At 44.9% G+C, this 21,348-nt stretch overlaps 1 protein-coding gene across 1 annotated transcript in view; it reads right to left on the bottom strand.

Annotated features, from left to right (window-relative positions):
- LOC308652898 (WW domain-containing transcription regulator protein 1) overlaps nt 1-21,348 on the bottom strand; it is a 123,418-nt gene that overhangs the window by 18,697 nt on the left and 83,373 nt on the right. The window contains exon 4 of the mRNA XM_081301029.1: nt 7,802-8,013. Within this exon, the coding sequence (XP_081157155.1) occupies nt 7,802-8,013 (212 nt within the window). The remainder of the gene's footprint in view (nt 1-7,801; nt 8,014-21,348) is intronic.

The following is a 21,348-nucleotide window of genomic DNA, read 5'->3' as shown; positions in this document are numbered from 1 at the left end:
TATTATTTATATACAGTGAAATTCACTCTTTGTTCTGTATCATTCTGAATTAAGAGCAAGCACAGAGTTATGAAATAGCTACTAAAACCAAGGTACAGAACTATGCCAGCACCAGTCAAGTCCCTGGAGCTGCCCCTGTGTGGTCAGCCCCTCCTCCACGCCCAGCCCTGGACCCGCTCATCTATTCTGTGTCCCTACAATTTTGTCTTTTCCAGAATGTCACATGAACATAAACAGAATCATACAAGGAGTTTTGTTTTGTTTTGTTGGGATCTGTTTTCTTTAGCTTTGCAAAAATGCTGTGTTTTATCTTAATCAAAAGAGTAATTCTGTAAATTATATGTGTATATGTATGTGTGTGTGTGTATATATATATATATTTATATATTTATATTTGGTACCAGGGATTGAACTCAGGGACACTCAACCACTGAGCCACATCCCCAGCCCTATTTCATTTAGAGACAAAATCTCACTGAGTTGCTTAGCTCCTCACTTTTGCTGAGGCTGGCTTTGAACTAGTGATCTCCCTTCCTCAGCCTCCTGAGCTGCTGGGATTACAGGTGTGCCACAACACCCAGCATTGTAAATTATAATTTTAAAAATTAAAAAAATTCTAGTTCAAAATCCTCTAAAAACAAAATTCCAATTTCTTTCTAAAAAAAAAAAAAAGAAGAAGAAGATAAAATAAAGCCTTCAACTAAGAATTGTTTCCTTTTAGTGGGCACAATAGTAATGTAATCCCAGCAATTTGGGAGGCCAAGGTAGGAGGATCACAAGTTAGAGGTCAGCCTGAGCAATTCAATAAGACCCATTCTTAAAATTAAAAAATAAAAAGGCTAGAGATGTAGCTCAGTGGGTTCAATCTCTAGTAGCCCACCCCCCTCAAAAAAAATTGCTTCCTTTTCTCAGGTTGTCATTTTGGGGATGATTCTGAAGTTACCTTGTAGCCTTTGGAAAATATGGTCAAAATAAAACTCTGCCAGGAATGAAGATAAAAGAAAAGTAAACCTTGTACTAAAAATTGCTTTCTTGTGCTGGGCGTGATGGTAAATGCCTATAATCCTGGCTGCTCAGAAGGCTGAGGCAGGAGGATGGCAAGTTCTAGAAAGTCAGCCTCAGCAACCTAGTGAGACCCTGTCCTGGAATAAAATTAAAAGGGCTGGTGATGAAGCTCAGTTGGTAGAACACTTGCCTAGCATGTGTGAGGTCCTGGATCAAATCTCCCCAGATAGACAGTTTGGAAGGATAAGTAGATAGATAAATAGATAGAACTCTATCACAGACATGGAGAATGGCTTTCATGAAAATTCATTCTCTGTAATGCCTATGGTAGATTCCTGGTGAAAGTAGGGAGAGATCCAGTTTTGTAATAAAGCCTCTGAGCAGAACACCTGACAGGACCTCCCAGAGCTCCATGGTGCCCTCCATCTGAAGTTCCTGTCACATCCTGAGATAATTCATCAATTATCAGATATAAGCAGTTCAATTCTGGTGATACAGCAGCCATTGCTGAATCATAGTGACTGCAATCATAGTGAAGGATTTCTCCTAGTTAAGTTTGCTAATCAGTAGAAATACCAAACCTCACTGGCACTTTGATCCATTTATTCTGTAGTTGTTTAACTACCTGTTAGTCTGAGGGTCACTGGAAAGAGATGAAGAAACAACTTTTGTCACTTTCACAGAAGTCTGGTGTGTGTGGTCTCATCCCCAATAATTTGAAAGTAAATATGGCAACCACTGGGCCTTGATGAAGGAGGAAATGGTGTTAATTTACTTTTCTGGCCACAACTTAAATTCGGTCTAATTAGTTTGCCTCCCATGTCCCTCTATCTTTCCATTGCCGCAGTCTTGGCTGGGCACAGAATCACGAGCCAGTCAAGCAGGAACAAAACTTTATTTTGAAAAAGCCGCCCAATGTTTCCCTCTATGGCATCGTGGGCAAATACCCGGTATTCTATTCCTTTGATACCCCGCTTTGTTAAACCCTCCTCTTATGGGGCAACTCCTTTTAAAATGTCCTGTTTGATTACAATTATAGCATGTTTTTGGCCTGGCATTTAAAGCCTGTTGTACTGCTGCTAAGACTTGCCTTTGTTCATTAATGTCTCTACATAATTTAATATATGTGTTTAAATCTTCATGTCTCCATGGTCTAATGACCTCTCTGCAGCAACGATTTGCTTGGTCATAAGCCAGTTGTTTTATAAATGGCATTACCTGTTCTGTATTACCAAATATCCTAGAGGCTGACTGAATAAGTCTATCTACAAATTCAGCGTAAGGTTCATTAGTTCCTTGTATTACCTTAGATAATTGACCTTGTAAGTCTTTATGCCCCTGTAAAGTTTTTTATGCCCTAACTGCATCTACAGCAATCTGTGCGTATACGCCAGGGTCATATTCAATTTGCTGTCTTTGACCTTCATAAGGTCCCTTCCCCAAAAGCATTTCTATATTTCTTTGAGGATAACCAGCTTCTGCATTTCGCCTAGCTGTCTCCATGCAAAATTCCTCATTGGCAACTTTCCATAATAAATATTGTCCTCCGTTTAGCACAGATCGACACATGTTAGCCCAATCTGCTGGTGTCATGTCCAAGTTGGTAACAGATTCGACCATGCTTATTGTGAAGGGAGCTTGCGGCCCATAGGTCGTTACAGCCTCCTTTAATTGCTTTATTGTTTTGAAATCTAAAGCACGGTGAATTCGTTGCCTTCCTGTCTGCTCAAGTACAGGGCATGCTAATCTTTGGGGTCCTGCCTCAGAATTCCGTCCATCAACTACGGGAGTTGAGGGCCGCTCAGCGGTAGATGGAGCTGTTGGTTGAGTTACGCCCTCTGGTGATAGAACGGAGTTAGTAGCAACCTCCTGTTGTAATTCTCCACCTGATGGTTGCTTTTCCTCTAAGCTTGGTTTCTTTAAATTTTCCTCTGTCTGACTAGCTTGAGAGACCTTCTCTTTTGCTTGACCTAGCGTTTTTTCTACCATAGTTTGGACCTCTAACAATTTACTTAGCAGTTTTTCGGTTTGTTTTTTACTGGATTCTAATCTACTATAAAGGTAACGTAACCCAATAAGATAGGATAAAACAAAGCCAAAACAGAATGAAACAAAAACGGAACAGACAATGGTTGTATCAATTTTCTCTTTCTCAGGGCCGAATAACTTCAAACCTTGAGCCAACCATTTTTCCCAGTTCGCCTGAGAAAATTCTAGGGCTAGGGAGCTTGAAATGAAAACAAAATAAATCAAAACAAGAACACATTGTTTTTCTAAATGTTCACCCATTTTGTTGCCTTCCCTCAGGGGCGAGCAGTTTTACTCACCTCTAAGTTTCAGGCGCTCCCCGTACGGGCCACCAAATGCCGCAGTCTTGGCTGGGCACAGAATCACGAGCCAGTCAAGCAGGAACAAAACTTTATTTTGAAAAAGCCGCCGCAGGCAAGCCAAACCCGGTCCTCCCACGCGGGCGTCTGCCGGAACCGCGCGCCTCCCGGAGCCAGGGTCCCAGACCTTCCCCGGAATTTCCTCCTACTATCTTTCCCCAACCAATGGGAACTCTCCAGCAGTCCGGTAACTAGAGTCCTGTAGCAAGCCAAGGTGAACAGCAGGAGCCCAATTTGCATATGAATGTAAATCTTAGCATAATAATACCTCAGTGGCTAGTTGGCGTCACTTTACAACCAAAGGTGCCATTTATATTTTGTTTGTGGCTCCTAGCATTCCATTACTTTCTACAATATAAAATTGGATAAGTGAATAAATGAATGAGGAGACAAACAAACAAAAAATGAGCTTCCACCCTTAAATAATGGTGCTTCACTTAAATTTGTTATCAACTGGCCCTTGAACCCATTTTGTTAAAATCCTGTGCTAACCCATTTTGTTAAAATCCTGGCACTAAGAATCTAGTGCCAGCAAACTCACACATGACTCCTTGGTATCGTGAAGTATGAGTCAGACGGTGCACAGCACCAAGGAGATGTTCTCCCTAGTGGAGCATCATCTAACGCCGCATGCCGAGGAACAGAGACAGAGAAGGAGGAGGAGGAGCAGGAAGAGGAGAAGGAGGAGAAGAAAGAGCAGGAGGAGCAGCAATAGGAGGAGGAGGAGCAGGAAGAGCAGGAGGAGGAAGAGGAGGCACAGGAGGAGATGGAGGAGGAGGACGGTGGTAGGAGGAAGAGCAGGAGGATGGGGGGTGGGGGGGTAGGAGGAGGAGCAGGAGGCAGAGGAGAAATAGGAGGAGCAGGGGTAGGAGGAGGAGCACAGCGGAGGACCCACACAGTAGATCACTTCAGGATCTTTCACATTCATCATGTCATTTAAGAATGATAAAAATATGCAAAAGTGACAATGTCACAGGAATTAGGAAATAAATTCTTCTACTTATTAAATTTCATCAACCTCTCTACTTCCTATAGAGTCAGAGCATAGCTCGGGCCTCCCCTGGAGATTCTCCCTTGGTAGAATTGCAGGAGGATTGGGCCTGCCTGCAGGACCGGGGCCTAAGAAGACAGGCTACACAATTAGGGCTCCTACAAGCAAGGAGAGCCAGGTCTTTACAAACTGCCCGCCAAGCAAGGGATCATCAGGCAGCTGTTGATGACCAAGGCCATGGGTAGGATGGAAGGAACAAATGCAAGTCTATAGATGACTTTTCAATTTTGTGGGATCGCCACTGCTCCATCCCTGCAAATTCCTACCTCATGGGGGAGGCAGCTCAGCAGAGAAGCCAAAGACCACTTTTCCATCCAGCCCATTTTCTGCCCTTGCCCTGGCTCTGTTACAAATACAGAAGCAGGAAAGTCACCAAACGAAAGTAGTCAAACAGCCATCAAAATGATATGAACAATCCACACCTGTTATCAGAGCTCCTGACAGATGCTCAGAAAACTGCAATAGGACACTCCTCCTCACCATTTATTACACAGCCTTCAAAAACAATTTTGACACATGGTAGGGCATGTTGCTTTGGGATAGGGAAAAAAACCTTCCAGGATTAAAAAGTCTATTTAGACCTTTTTTTCCTGTCCAATAACAAAAACAAAAAGACATCAGAACTATCCATTCCATCTCCTCCAAACAACATTTAACACATGCACACACAGTCAGGGCTGGGCAGTGGGGGCCTCCAGTGACACTGGACAGCCTTTCTTCGTCACTGGGCTCCATGGGGTATTGCACACCATGATGCAGCAAAATGACCCAAGTGCCACAGCCTCTAAGGACCAGCATTTAAGGAATGTGGTTGGCATGTAACACGAACCATCAATATTATCCTGTGGTTCAAAAGCACCTACAGCTGGAATCAGGCAACACTCTGGGGCATTTTTTCCCACCCCTTCCCAGAAATACTTTCTGTGGGAAAGAAGAAGGCGGGGCAAGAGAAAGAGAAACAGCAAGGAGGCAAAAACAGAAGCAAGTCATTCTTTGCTAAGAGGTCTCACTCACACACGAACACAGCAAGCTCATTGAAATATGAAACTAACAGAGAACCTACAAAAGCTACCGTAATGCCATGTAAAGTAGAATCATCACCCAAGACAGAAAACAATAATACAATGATTTCCTGCCAAGAAACATGATCCTGTATATCTAAAAATGGTATCAACAACTGTTTCCCTGAAATAGCCACGAGAGTCCAGGCAGAAACCCTGGAGCTACCTTTCTACTCTGCTTGGGGGCTGAGCCAGCAGCAGGGCACACTGCACTTCACTCCTCTTTTTTCAAAAGCCATGTCTAAGAAGTGATTTTCATTCACCATGCCTGTTAAACCTCATGTACTAAGAGATGCCTTATATCCTAGAATTGATCTGATAGGAAATACATTAATGTCATTAATAGAAGTTATTGAGGGGCTTGGGATGTGGCTCAAGCGGTAGCGCGCTCGCCTGGCATGCGTGCGGCCCGGGTTTGATCCTCAGCACCACATACCAACAAAGATGTTGTGTCCGCCGAGAACTAAGAAATAAATATTAAAATTTAAAAAAATAATAACTCTTTCCTTCCCCTTCCTTCCTTCCTTCCTTTCTTTCTTAAAAAAAAAAAAAAGTTATTGAGTATTTTTCCAAGTGTTTACCCTATCACCCCAGGACTCCCCATTAGACAGCTCTCTGGAACAGCCAGATCTACTTATTTCCTTAAAGCAGCAAAAGGACTCTAGCCATGTATCTTGTTTCCCTTGAGTCATTATAAAGAGTTAGAACAATAAATGGAAGCTTTTTTCCCTAAGATAAAGCCAGAAAAATGTATGATACCTGCAGAGGTGGATGACATTTAGTTCAGCAACACAGAAAAAAGAATACTCTTCTGGGGCTAGACACGGTGGTGCACACCTATAATCTCAGCGACTCAGGAGGCTGAGACAGGAGGATGGCCAGTTCAAAGCCAGCCTCAGCAAAAGGGGCGGGGGCTAAGCAACTCAGTGAGACCCTTTCTCTAAATAAAATATAAAATAGGGCTGGGGATGCAGCTCAGTGGTCAAGCACCCCTGAGTTCAATCTCCAGTACCACATCCCCACCCCAAAAAGAAAATACTGTTCTGGGGCTAGGGCTACAGCTCAGTGGCAGAGTGCTTGCCTATAAATAAATAAAATGAAATAATTATTTAAAAAGAAAAAAAGAATACTGTTCTACCACAAACCAAGCCACTAAAGCAGGGAGACAATGGGTTCTCTTTTGTTCATGCTTGAAGGACAGGGCAGAGCCTGACCCTCAGAGGACACAAAGCAGCATTCTGTTGACCAGAAAGTGGGGTGCATGGAGCGAGGCACACAAGAGCCCCATCAACATGCCCAGGCCGTTTTGCAGAGCAGAAGGGTCCACAGACAAGCCGGTTTCCCGCCTCCCTTCAATTCTCTTTCATGCTCTGTGGTAGGCCAGAGGGACATACACCATGAGTCACTGCTTCCGTGGAACATTCCCCTGCTGTCTCTGTTCATCCAGGGTTGCTCTGTGAGTGATCTGACCAAGAACAGCAAGAGGAGCCCCACAGCAGTTTTCAGAACCAGCCCTCGGCACTGGCCCATCTGTCAACATTCTCTCTTGGAGACCCAGCAGTATGGAGTAAACCCTGCTGCTCTCACACTGCGAGGCTATAGACGCCCCTCCTTGATGACCAGGCCTCAGTCCAGTCAGGTCCAGGCTTCCAGAATCCCTGACACAGCACCACACACCTAACCCTCTGGACCATCCCACCTAACAGGTGACTACCACCAAGTGACCCCATCAATGCCACACAGAGAGGAAGAGGAGCCCAGCTGGGCCCTTTCCAGATTCCTGACCTACAAAATTGAGTGACACAGTGAAATGGCTGTTCCGGGCCATGAGGTGTGGAAAAGAGAGCCACACAGCAGTTTGTGACAGACACGTCACAAACTGCACTAAGCGCTAGCAGTGGAAGCCAAAGGCCACCGTGCAAATACAGCCAGAGCTCCTCCTGTACACAAGTCTGGTTCCCACCACAGCAAAGGCAGAAGCAGGGGAAGAGACCCACTCTACCAGAGGCTTAGAGCTAGGCTCTGGGCCTCCAGGGCTTCCAGACAAAGGAAGCTCATACTGAAGGCCACAAGGGCCACAGGGCCTCCGGTGGCACCATGCAGCTTACCTGCCGCAGGAGCTCCTCCTGGCTGCCATCAGCCCTGCCACCAAGGCCGAGGCCACAGGGCCTCCCAGGGCACTGAGCAGCCTACCTGCCGCAGGAGCTCCTCCTGGCTGCCATCAGCCCTGCCCTCCTGGCTGCCATCAGTCCCGCCACCAAGGCCGCAGGATCTCCAGGGGCACCACGCAGGCCTACCTGCCGCAGGAGCTCCTCCTGGCGCACGCGGATCCTCTCTCTCTCCATCTGGATCCTCTGCAGCCGCAGCTTCTGCTGCTGCTGCTGCTGCGTGGTCAGGGCAGTGGGCAAGGCGGTAGGCAAGCTCATGAGCCCGGCCGGGTTCTGAGAAGGGCGGTTCTGCTGGCTCAGGGTGCTGGGCGCCATCTGCTGCTGGTGTTGGTGACTCATCACTAGAAGAAGAACACACATGGGATAGGTGACAGGGCCTAGGACACCTTATCAAAAAGAAGATGCGACGTCCTTTTTAAGTATGGATTCCCGAGACTCCTTCCACAGCAACTTTCCGGTTATGCTTTGCTATTTAAATAACTATTACCTAATTCAATTCACTCCTGATCACCCAGTCTTGGTTTTATTGTCTGTTGGGAACCTTGCTTCACATCTTCTCCATGTGCAGAGTACATCTTAAGCTTTACATAGAACACAATGGCAAATCAAGCAGATTCCACAAACGTCATCACAGATCATGAGAGAGTTCACCAGGACCTCTAAGGCTGTGTGTGCACTTTCCCAAGAGCTGACGAGGGCATGTGCTCGCCAGTGCTCAGTGGCTGCGCAAGACCATCGAGGATTGGGTGAATGCTCGGCAACATGGGAACTCAACGCAAGCAGGAGCCCGTTAATGCTTTCTTAGAAAGGGACACCCCAAGAAATCTCAGCTCCACTTAGGAGCAAGTATCAGACTGAGAACAACAAATAGCTGATCTTACAAAGGGAAAATCAGTGAGAAACAGATTACTTGGTACAGTACCAAGGCAGGCAGTATCTATTTTACACTTACCAACATTCAATTTTTAGGATCGAGAACTTTGCCCTGGGAAAGAAGTCCCAAGCTGGGCGCAGTGGCACAGGCCTTGTACACGCTAAGCAAGTTCTCCACCCCCAACCACACTGGGCATTCTGAATAAAACTGGTGAACTGTAGGAATGTCTCCATTTGGGCTATGGTAGGACACTGCAGTTTTTTCTATTGCTATGGAGATAACTGTGTGTGCAAGGATCCTCGTGTCTTATTTCCTACGATTGCATATGACACTATGGGGTCTGTAGTCATGTATCTGTACAGGCACACTATATGAAACATGGATCTGGCCAATGTCACTCTCCAGTAACTCCCCAAACAACCTTAATAAGAAAGAAAGAAAAAAATCAAAGTTTTAAATCCTTTAACATATCCATGATTGCTGTTCGCTATCTCACACACACACACACACACACACACACACAAGAAAAAACATTTTAGAAAGTGCTAAACTGGGTGTGGTGCATGCATATAGTCTCAGCCACTTGGGAAGCTGAGGCAAGAGGGTCCCTGAGTCTGGAAGTTCAAGGCCAGCCTGGCAATACAATGAGGACCTATCTCAAAAAATATTTCTAGATTTTCCTCCTGTTCACCAGTCAAACTTGCTTCACTTCTGCCAGGCTAATATATAATAAAGACAACCACACTTTAGTTTCTAGGTCAGGACCAAAGACAGGAAGGTATAATTTTATATATTCATTTCATTTCTGAGAAAAAAAATTAGGATTTTTGCTATATTTGATCTCACTATTTTAAAAGATTTTTTTAAATGCATGTATTTTAATTAAGTTCTAAGACTTCAACTTATTTATTTATTTACTTATTGGTACTGGGATTGAACCCAGGGCCTTGTCCTTTTATTATTTCGATTTTTTTTTTTAAGCAGGGATTGAACCCAGGGGTACTTAACCACTGAACCAACCCTTAAAATAAAATAATTTTAAGTTATTCATTTTGTATTTTGAGACAAGGTCTCACTAGGTTCCTCAGGGCCTTGCTAGGATGCTGAGGCTGCCTTTGAACTTTTGATCCTCCTGCCTCAGCCTCCCAAGTCACTGGGATTACAGGTGTGGGCCACTGTGCCTGGCTGGCCTTGTCTTTGAAACACACACTCTACCATTGAACTATAGCCCCCAAAGTTAAATCTTCTAAATCTTCCATTTGCTATGTATATTATGTGGAAACATATCTTGTAACTAAATTTTCTTGAATGGATTCTATGGTGTCCTAATCACCCAGGTACTGAATGTATGTGCAGCATGCAGGCCATACTCATGCTGAATCCATGAATCATGAGCATCAGTGGATGAGGACAGTTGGCTACCTCCTATACTCTTAGTTTCAGAACTGAAGTGGGTGGGGGGGGGGGTGGACTACAGTTCTGATTGATGCCAAAATAACAGAAATGTCTAGAGCTTGCAAGAGCATAGTTACCTCGACTCCACGGCAGGCGGGAGTGGGAGGTCAAAGGCTGTGCATACAAGGTTCCCAGGGAAACTATCACTTACATACAGAATCCAGTCAGAAAAACCCAGACATGCAGAGAGTGTGAGGAAAGAATTGTGGTCATTTCAAGGGATAGACATTTCTGAACCTTCTAGAAAAGTATGCTCCTACTTTTCTATAAATAACAACAACAAAAAATGCTCAATATTTTCAATATCTGTACAGGCTATTAATCCTGAATTATTTCTTTATAAACCAGAAGTTTAACATATTTTTAAAAACTGACTCGGGTCTGGTAACTTCAGATTCAAGTGGGACTGTCTTCAGCAGCTTTCCCTAGATGGCACGTGGAACCAGGCTCACCCCATGCACTGCACTTGGCCTCTCAGCTTCTCACGGTAACCTGGAACTCTTGGGGACACTACTAATGTCTTATTTCTCATCTGGGGGACTGTGAGACCAGAGAAGAGCTCTTCCCAAACCACATCTTGCTGGTCTGCAACACCAGCCTTGAGGAGACACCCACAGGAAGTAATGGTAGAGCCACTGGGTACCTCCATGAACCCAGACTCCACCACTCAGACCAGACCTCTCTGGTCACCAACCATGGTGTCTGGAGAGGAGCGGACTTACACGATGGCTTTGTTTTCAAAGCCGACAGCATCATTACCACAGGACCCTCACCATGGCACTGCTCATAACAGCCCAAGTCTGAGCTGAGGTCAAGGGCTGTGCATACCAGGGAGCACGGGCTGCACCTTCAGAGACATCCTACATAATCATTCCAAAGAGTGAGGAAGTTCTGTAGGGTTTCTATGGAACGATCTCTCAGAAACGTGGTCTAGAGGGGCAGAGTCACAAGGTGCAGAGCCACATGTTCTATGGCCAAAAAGGAGGGGCACATGACATCCATGCAGCACTGCCCTCCAGAGGCATCCGCCTGACACTGAGAACAGTGGAACCTCTGGACAGGAAGCTGCCCACGTCCGCATGAGAGGTCTTCCTTTTCCTATTCTGCTCTGTTTGAAGTTTCCCCACACGCCCTGATACTTATTGTTTTTTAATTAGCTTTGGCATTGCTGTGACCAAAATACCCAGCGACAGGAACAACTTACAGGAGGAAGTTTATCTGGGGCGCATGGTTTCAGAGGCCTCAGCCTATGCTCTGGGCTCAAGAGGAGTCAGGACATCATGGGGGACGGACCCAGCAGAGGACAGCTGCTTAGCTCACAGCGGGGTCAGGATGCAGAGAGAATGGAAAGGGCCAGAGGAAAGATGCCCCCTTCCAGGGCAGCCCCCAGTTGCGCCTCCTCCTCCAGCCAGCCATGCCTACCCACAGTCTCCACCCAGCCAGTCCATTCACACTAGAAAGGACAGATGAGGTCACAGCCCCACACTCCAGTCACCTAGCCTCTTAACATCTCTATATTAACACAGGAGCTTTGGGGGATACCTTACATCCAAACCCTAACCCTTATGTAAAACAAATGGAAATGAAAAGTAAGGAAACAAAGCCACAAGACAAAACAGTAAACATGGCCCTGAAAGCATCACACTCAATATTTTCTTGCTGGGGTAAAAGAAGATAATCCTCAAATTAAAACAAGGCTCAGAACATCATCAAGACAACTCATCATGACTAAGAGTTAACTTGGCACAACCTCTTTTTGGAATGAGACCAAAGCCCAGAGACAAGGGAATTCAGTCTCTGCCACAAGTGTCCTGGAAGCTAAGCCTCCTGACGTCCCCAGGCACTAGCAATGCAGATCTGCACTCTACACCCTCTGGTTGATTGAGTTCTTTTACTGAGCCCTCTTGAGACTGGCTTCACTGCTGGCTGAGCTGAGACAAGGCACTTCAACTGCACTCACAGCTGAACTTCCAAAACCAGAGCCACCCCTTATTTTAGCCACTCAGAGGCCCAAGGCAGCAACACAGTCCCCAGGACATCAGGGGAAGGAAAAACATCAGAATCTGTGATGAACAAAATACTCCTCAGGATAATGTTCCAGAACACTGCGGAAAGAAAACAAGAAGAAAAAGAAGCAGAGTGTTCCAAATGCAGGATCTGAGGCCAAACTGGATTATGGGCAGACAGCCATGAACTGCCTCAAAAAGGCCAAAGACCTCGTCAGTCCTAGACCTTCGCCAGTCCCCACAGAAAGGAATAACCCAAACAGAAGAGCTCTCCACTGAAGCAAGAATGCATCAAAACTAAAGCCAGGACATCTTTTTCTTTTTTATTTTTAATTTCTTTCCAAGAGAGTCAGAATTTAAATTTAGATCCCCATTAATCTTTTTCTTTTTCATCTCCTTTCCCTTTTCTTCTTCTTGCTCTTCTCTTTTTTTTTAATAACTGGCTTTCTCTTTGGAAATTGAAAAAAAATGCCCTTAATTGGCATTATTTGATATAAAAGAAAATACCAAAAAAAAAAAAAAAAAAAAAAAAAAAAAAGAAGCTCCATAGTATCTGAGGTACAGAGGCCCTTGTGATCCAGAGCCTGGCCTCAGTGAAGCCCCAGCCCACAGGAGATCAGGTGGAACTGCGTTGCTCTCGACCGACACAACTCTCTGGTCAGCGCTGCCTGGGACAGTGTGCCCGGGTGCAACAGTTCACGCCCCTGGTCACCTCTCAAAGCCCTAAGAGTGGGACAGGCTAGAGGCCAGGAATGGCCTGGACTCTGGGCTAAGCCAGACTTCATCTGCTGCACCAGGCGCCAACGTGGAGAGTAGAGGCTTTGCTTCTGAAGCACCAGGGAAGAGGGCTCATGGAGAAAGTGCTTTGGCAGCTTCCCCCAGCCAGAAGCTGCAGACACAGAGGGAGGCCAGGAACCCAGGGCCTGCCTGGCTCGCCTCCTGGAATGTTTGACAAACGTCTTCTTGGCCCTGGAGAGGTTCAGTGGCTCGCTCCCCAACGTCCTGGGCTTGCTTTCCTCATTTTTAAAATAGGCTTTGGTCACACTCACACACATACATACACAAAGCCAAGAGAAGGAAGCAAACCACACACTTAGGCTTAACTACAAATACCATCAGGGGCCTGCATGGGGCTGGCTCTAAGCAGAAGATGGAAGGGACAGTCAGCACCCCAAGGGTCAGAAGTCACCTAAGCCCTGCTTTGCCTTCTGCTCCTCCTCCTCCTCCCACACGGGCCTGGGGGGCAAAGAGCACCATCTTCAGTCAGCTGTATGTTCCTGGTCACATTCAAAGACAAGGTGCTTCAACTGCACTGTCAGCTGAACTTCCAAAACCATGTGGTTCTGCCAGGGTGTCAGAGGCATGAGGCCGCTTGAGGAAATGGGAAGGCCCTCCAAGGCTTCTTCTGTGCCTCTGTCCTGCCAGGAGTGGACTGTCTCACGTGGGGCTCACAAGTTTAAGAGAATGTAGGACCCATGGCATCTATGCTGATATACACAAAAAATGAAATAAATAAACGGGAGAACAGACAAGTCTCTGGATCAAGGAATTCCAAATACTTATGTAGATACAAAGTCTGGAAGAGAAAGTGGGACAGGACTGCCACCAGGGACTTTATTCCAAAGACATAGTACTGAGTGGGAATCAAGGAAACTTTATTTTGGAGAAATCTGAAAAATACCACCCTAGCCATGAGGTCAGGGTCAGCACAGCAGGGATGAGACCCAGAACCACCTTGGCCATGGGGTCAGGGTCAGCACTACAGGGACAGGACTCAGGACCACCTTGGCCACGAGGTCAGGGTTAGCAGTACAAGAACAAGACTCAGTGATAGCATGTGCCTCAACATGAGGGGACGAAAATGATACTCTTTAATGCACAACTAAGTACTGTATTCTTCCCCCACAAAACCCATAATCCTGTCTTATCCTGAAAGGGAAAAAAAAAATCAGACAAATACCAAGCAAAGGGAAGCATACAAAATATTCGACAATACTCCTCAAAGTTATCCAGGTCATCAAAAACAAGGAAAGTCAAAGAACGTGCCAAAGCCAGCAGAGTCTGAGGAGGCAGGGCGAGCAGAGGTAGTGTGGTAGTGTCAGGGGTGGGGGAGGGGGCCCCTGGATCAGAAAGGATAGCGGGTGAACACGACTCTGAATAAAACACAGATTTACTTAGTAATAACGTGTCGACACTGGTTCACCAATTATAACAAATACAGCATATTAACGTAAGATTCAACAAGAGGACAAAATAGGTATGCCACATATAGAAACTCTACTCACCTTTTTCTGTAAAACTAAAACTGTTCTAAGGAATATAGTTTCTCTCTCTCTCTCTCTCCCTCTCTCTCTCTCTCTCTCTCTCTCACACACACACACACACACACACACACACACACACACATACACACACACTCCTTGTGCCCAATGGATCCTGGGGAGCATGCTGGGTAACCTATCTTCGATAGTCACTTAATTAGTTTTTACAGGGTGTATAAAAATAGATGTAATATTCAAAAGGAAATATGATTTATAATGTGCTCCATGAAAATAAGTAGATATTAAACTAAAAAAAAAAAGTTGCTTCCAGATGTGTCCCATGGTCAAATAAGATTGTGAAGTATTGGCTAAATAAAGTTACATGCATTTATTTTACTGCAGGTTCTCTTAAGAGCTTTTATAATGCTAAATGTAGTTACTGAGAAGGAGAGAGGGAGGTAAGAGTACAGCACTTCTTCAACTTACAAGACCAGTGTTCTAAACACCCTACAGCACACAAATCTTGCAAGTGTTCCTATTTCTTAGTAGGATACTAAGAAACACTGATTAAGGCAACTTCCCAGACATCTTGGCAGAATGTTGAATTATGAATGAAACTCAATATGAATTAACATTTATTAAACTCCTACTATCTGCTTAGCTCTTTAAAATTAATTAAGCTACTCAGAACTGAGGTAGAGGATGGAAAACAGCAACCAGATGTTAACAAATAGTTTCAGGAGTCTAAGTGTTAGGGACCGCTGCACAAGACACAAACTAAATACAAAGCCTCTGTGGTGGTCATCCCTAGAATCCCAGTTCCCCACCAGGCTGAGGCAGGAAGATAACTTGGGCCAGGATTTCTAGGCCCAGCTGAGCAACATACTGAGATCCATCTCAAATAAATACATAAATAAAATAAAAATACAGGGAAAGAAAGGGTTGTAAAACACTGCAAAAAAAAATGTCTGCTGAAGTTTTCCATAAGCAAACACTGATTGACAAGAAAATTTCACAGACAGCTTAACTTTATAAATTTTCAGATGAGCAAAACCTTAGCTCTATATGTTCAAAATCATATTTTAGAATTTTTTTCATTTGCTATGTTAAAACAACACTGACTGCTCCAATGAACCCTTCCAACATCATTCTTTTGAGAGTGGGATGATGAATGACATTTTCTCAAAACAGGTAAAAACAGCATTCAGATGCCCACACTGGGTAATGGACTGACATGCGACCTGGGAAGCTTCTTCCTTGGCAGGAGGTTGGTTCAGGTTGACACCTAAAGCTAAGTCTGACCAGTTGCATCTTAAACACCTTTAAGGATGCTAAATGCAGCACCAGGGGAGAAACCTGGCTTCCACTCACCCAATCTCTGTCTCCTACCAATGCTGACCCCGAGGTCAGCTGCAGAGAGTGACCAGCCATCTTGGCTTGCCTGGAACTGAGGGAAGCCTCAAGACACAGGACTTTCAGTGCTAACTCTGCAGAAGTCCCTACATATGGGCTGGTTTGTCATCCTCAGCCTGTGACTGTCCAAGGCCCTAGGCCTGCCTCACAGCAACAGAACCCATGTTTCTATTTCTGCCTAATATGTTTTCTTAAAAAGAAAACGAGGTCCCAGTATAAAAATAACATTCACTAGAAGTCAGGTAAGGCAATCAAGATTGGCAGTGTGTCCTTCTGGATTATAACCAGGTGGTTGCCCTCCTTTTGTTTTGGGTTGGTTTTTTTGTTTGTTTTTTTGGTACCAGAGATTGAACCCAGGGGCAAGGAGCCACATCCCCAGCCCTTTTACTCTGTAGTTTGAGACAGGATCTCACTGAGTTGCTGAGGCTGATCCTGAACTTGCAATCCCCTGCCTCAGCCTTTCAAGTTCCTTGGATTGCAGGTATCACCACCATGCCTAGGTACTATAGTATCCGCATTCCCTGATAATCAGAGCAAAACTATTACACATAAATGCTTCTTAACTTTTTAAGAAAATCAAGCACAGCTTTTGACACAGCGTTTCATCAGTCAGGAAAACAGTTCCCAAAGGGCTTCTGGAAGATCTGCCCCTCCCAAATGTAGCTCTCCTGGGAAACAATGATCCAGTCTCTTCCTGCAACTTGAACCAACTCCAGGCTTCCTGTGGGACGGGTTTGTGCATGTCAACAAGCCCTGGGAAGAGCCAGGTCTGCCCTGCCACTCAGAACCAGCATGATGACGTGGCTCTTCTTTCCTTATAAAAATAGAAAAATGGGACCTATTTCTTTATTAACATGGTTCGTCTAGTGTGAGTTTTATACCTGTCTGGTTATTTCCTATTTTATTGTGTGAAATGTTCAAGGTGTAAAGACACTACAAAGTGTTCTTTTGATTTTTTTTAATGTTTCTCAAATCTCATTTTAAAAACATTAAAAAAAAGAATAAATATGACTTTGGTGCATTTCAAATCTGATTGATGTACATAGTAGGCCCTGAATTCATTCTCCATAAAGTTTAGGGTTATGAGTCAGAAATTGATAACAAAATATCAGTTTCATTTAATGGTGAAGATGATCACCATAGATTTCATTTAAAAGAAGCAATGAAGAAGAGAAAACAGAACAAGCTGGAATCCGCCCCCCCACAGCTCTTCTTCTCTGGAGCACGCCTTGCACCCACTCGTTACCCCGGTGGTAGGACGGGTAGTGAGTGAGTACTGGGTCCCAGTCGCTGCTTCCTCTGCACTTCTCAAGCACAGTGGCTTGCTTAGTGCTCATTTTGCTCTGCCTCATATCCCGTGGCATACTCATCCCTCCTGTTCCCCCAACACTCTTCCTGGTGGGGCCGTGTATTTACCCTGCACCTTCACATGGTGAGACTTCAGGCTGCACAGACAGGGTCTTGGTCACTTAGACGTGTGTTCTCAAACTTCTCTTTAGTACAGGATCTTGCCCCAGCCCAACATCTTGCTTGGAGCAGGGTTGCCCCTGCATCCAGCGGCTCCTTCCACATTCTGCTTGGGGCTTGGGCAGCCCCTTCCACTGTCTTCTCTAAATTCTCTTGAGATCGATGTCACTGTGCTTTCCCTAAAGCATTTCCCAACTGCCCCATTGAAATTTTAAACACAATTTTAAAAAATATGTTGAAGAAGCACAGTTCTGAGGCTGGACGCTGACTGGGCTTAGCTGCTGCTCACGCCCCTGAGATCCTGGCACTGGGCCTTGGAACACACTTTAAGACCAATGATTTCAACTAATTCACTTATTTCAGAGATGAAGAAACTTTCAAAGGCTAAATGACTCAGCAGAAATCACACATGTAGACTGTGGCAGACCTGCAACAAACCCTGGGAGTCCCAAGGTCGTGCTAGGACACAATGGCTGGCACCTTCTGATCCATGGCCCACCCCAGTCGTCCTGCGACCCTCAGCAATCAAAAAACATCTGCTAAGTGGAAATGTGGTGAGGAGGAGAACCAGTGCCTCTTCCCATCTCCTGAATTAGTCTAGTGTGACCAACTGAATCAACTTGTTTCCTTTTAAAATGAAGTAAACATGAATCATGTTTTGATGACAGGCTGTGGGTGGGATCTAGTTTTACACAAAATGGCCTAGCGCTCTGTTATTTAATTGTCCAGAACAATTTTTTAAAGACAAAATCAGATAAACTTTGCATTTCATAATTCAGCAAGGTTTGTCTTAAAGCAGATGCAAAGCAATTCTGGCCCACGGAGCTTTCGGGAATTGCAACCTGCAACCAGAAGATGCCGAAACACACAGGTGTGAGTGGTGTCTGAGGTCCACGCGGCCCCAGACACGCTGAGCTGGGAGGGTGTTTTAGCACCGAGGGTCTGGGCACAGCTGCAGGCCTTCTCTCTGTTTATGGGGCGGTTCAGGCTTAACTCATGTGAGCTGGCCAACTTCAGGTGTCACGCAGCCCTGGCTGATGGGAAACACATGTCTACAGAGGTGGAAAGAAAACCCAGCCACAGTCCAGCCTTGACTCAGTCACGGCACAGTGAAGGGAATAGAGGGCTACAGACGCGCCTCCGCCTTCCTGATGTCTCTCTCAGCTCCTGCCAACAATGGGCTGCTTGTTTCTCTTATTTCCCAGAAACAGTCTTAGCTGTCCAACAAGGTCAGCAAAAAAAGCAGCTTTTCACTTCAGGGTGGATTTGGTTCCAAAAATCTGCAAAGTATTAGACCAAGAAGTTCCTCTATCCCAACTTCACACTGAAACCTTTATTCCAATTCTGAGTGAGAATAACTATAGAGAAGTTTCTCAGACGGCTCAGCTGATAGGCACAGAGCTCTGCCGTGATGTACGTGGGCCACACTTTCCCAGCTTGCCTGTTTCAAGCCATGAAACCACTTCCAGGAGCTCAAGGTCAGGCAGATGGACCAGGCCCTCCAGTTTTAGCCTTGTAAGCCAACCTGCATTAACTTCACAGGAAACCTTGAATATTGAGCACCAAGAAATGATTTTCCTACTTGCTCTCCTGTCCAGCCCATACAAACAGTAATCCAGTCCACAAACCCTGTGCAAAAAAGTGGACATCTGTGCTCTGCTATATGGGAGGACCAAGATGCCTGTAACACTGTTTTTCACACTTTCCTAGTAAATACGTTACCCTGAATGTTGTTTATTGACACTAAGAGGATTTAGACGTCAGTTCTCATCATTATAATATATCCAGAAAAATGCAGAAAAGAAATCCTGCATCTTCCTGGTATGTTGATTTGGATCCTTTTGCTGTAAAGAAATCATCTTTCTTCTGCTAAGGCAGCACCAGAATGTGTTACCCAGATTCCATCTGATTTAAGGGATAGCGAAAGATCTGTCAAAAGTGGCCTGTGGCAGGAAGCACATCCGCAGAGCTGTGAATTTAGCAAACAAGGACCCATCTTAGGAAAAGTGGAAACTGGGAGATTTCACTTTGCCACTTCACAAAGTTATCCTTGTAATTCTGAATTTAATTCCACAGCTGGGCATTAGAAATATAACCAAAACTGTTTTATTATCTTCAGACAATAGGTATACTTTTATCCCGACAGGAAATGGAAACTCTGATTCATGCATTTATTTTCATTCATCAGGAGAGAATTTATGGTCACTTTTTTTTTTTTTTTTAAGTTAGCTTTGCTGAATGATTTTAAAACTGCTCCAGGTGCAAAGCATGGAGACCCAAGCTAAACAGCAGAAAATGAGCCGTGACCACGAGGAGCACAGAGGAGTCACCAGTGAGAACCGCTGGCTTTTACTGTTTCCTTTTTATAATATGCCATTTTGGTAAAAACCTTTATTATTTAAAGAGGTCACACAATAAACACTAAGAATCCAAGAGACAGTCAAAGGACTCCAACAATTTATGAAAGAGAACTTGCAATTTCTAATAAACAATATTATCAGTTTCCCATGGAATCACAGAAATGCCAATTAAGAAAGAGCCATTTTCCAGCAATCAAATGAACAAAGGTGACAATGTGAAGTGCTTGGCACTGGGCTAGCAGAGCAGTAACACAGGTTAACCAGAGAGCAAGGTCAGCAAACCAGGAAATGTCACAGGCCAGATTTCAGGAATTTGTGCGTGTATGTATTTCATTGAAGACTGCATCCCTAGATCTTATAGGGTTTCTAGTAACCTCCCAAAGTTAATCATCTTTGGAAGGAAAAAGTATCAGAATGTTAACAGGTGGTGTTTGCACAGCAGGACTACTCTGGTTTGGTTTTGGGTTTTTTTGTTTTGTTTTGTTTTTTTGTTTTTTCTGTGTGTCCTGTGGTTCACTTAATATTCACCCTCAATGATCTGAGGTACAGAGTTAGTGATGGACAAAGAGCAAGGTCCCTGTCCCTTGAAGATCACAGTCTAGTTAAAAAAAAAAACAAAAAGAGATGTGCAATAGCATATAATTTTAGCAACAGGTTTGTAAGAAACAAGCATGGAGTTAAGTTCCATAGCAAGGGTAGGGAGGCCTCTCTGCGGGGGTCACACGGATCTAACACATCTGAATGACATGTGGAAATCCACCTAGGGGACATCTAAGGATGAGAGACTGTTAAGTGCCAAGGGCAGCCCCCGTGGTGGGGAAGCAGAGGCAAGGGCAGGGTGATTCCCGGGGCGCGGGCTGTGGCGGGCACGTGACTGCCTCCCCTCCAGAGAGTCAGAAATCGCTGTCCAGCTCACTGCTTGGACCGCACCGGAAACTGCTGGACCATTTCACACACAAAAATACAGTAAAATAAAAGTTTCTGAAAAAATAAAAATATGAAGAAGTTCTGGAGTGCCCTGAAGAGCCCAGAATTTCTCCATATTTCTATTAGGAATTCCTAATGACATTTCCTGGTTTGCTGACCCTGCTCTCTGATTAACTTGTCAACAACAGGAAGGACAAGAGATGCTCCTAGGATCCGCGACTATGGTCTCTGGGCCTGTGCATTACTTCAGGATCATGTTTAAGAGAATAGGAAAAAAGGTCAGGCAGGGTTGGGATGGTGGCGTGGAGAAACCAAAGCAGCTCAGCCCTTCAACCCTGCACAGAAAGCCTGGTCCCGAGCAAAACACACCGAAGCCCACAGCTCAAGATTTTATTTGGAAGGATATGCCAAAGGGTTCTGTCCTTGAAAACAAAAGCCCCATGAAACACACAACCAGAGACCATGGCTCTGGGTTTTCCAGATTTTACCCTTGCCTACCCTGGGTTGGGTGTGTGGTGTATACACCTTTGTGCTTATGGGCTGGTCCAGTGAGGGTGATAGAAAAGCTCCCTAAAACAACTAGTATCACAGATGGGATTTTTTTAGGACATTGACCCCTAGGTCTTTGTGCCTAGATGGCTTACAGAATTAGAGCTTAAGTCTTTACATCTGGAAAAACCCGACACAATGCAAGCCTTTGCCTGGTGACTGATAGACTATACCTCTGTCCCTGTCCACGAGAGCCCCCAGAAGTCTCTGAGCCACTCTGCAGTTACTTCCAGAATCTCCAGGCACCATGGTTTGCATTTTGCTCCCTGGATTTGTAGTTCTCTCAGCCCAGTGTCTCTTTACCCTAACTTAATTATTCTGTTTTTTTATTATTATTATATGTTGTATATAAGGAAAGATCAGG

Source organism: Spermophilus citellus, assembly GCF_964194105.1.
Source record: "Spermophilus citellus genome assembly, chromosome: 7".
NCBI classification, from domain to species: domain Eukaryota; kingdom Metazoa; phylum Chordata; class Mammalia; order Rodentia; family Sciuridae; genus Spermophilus; species Spermophilus citellus.
The sequence above is the reverse complement of the archived record's forward strand: the minus strand, read 5'-3'. Positions and strand labels throughout refer to the sequence as shown.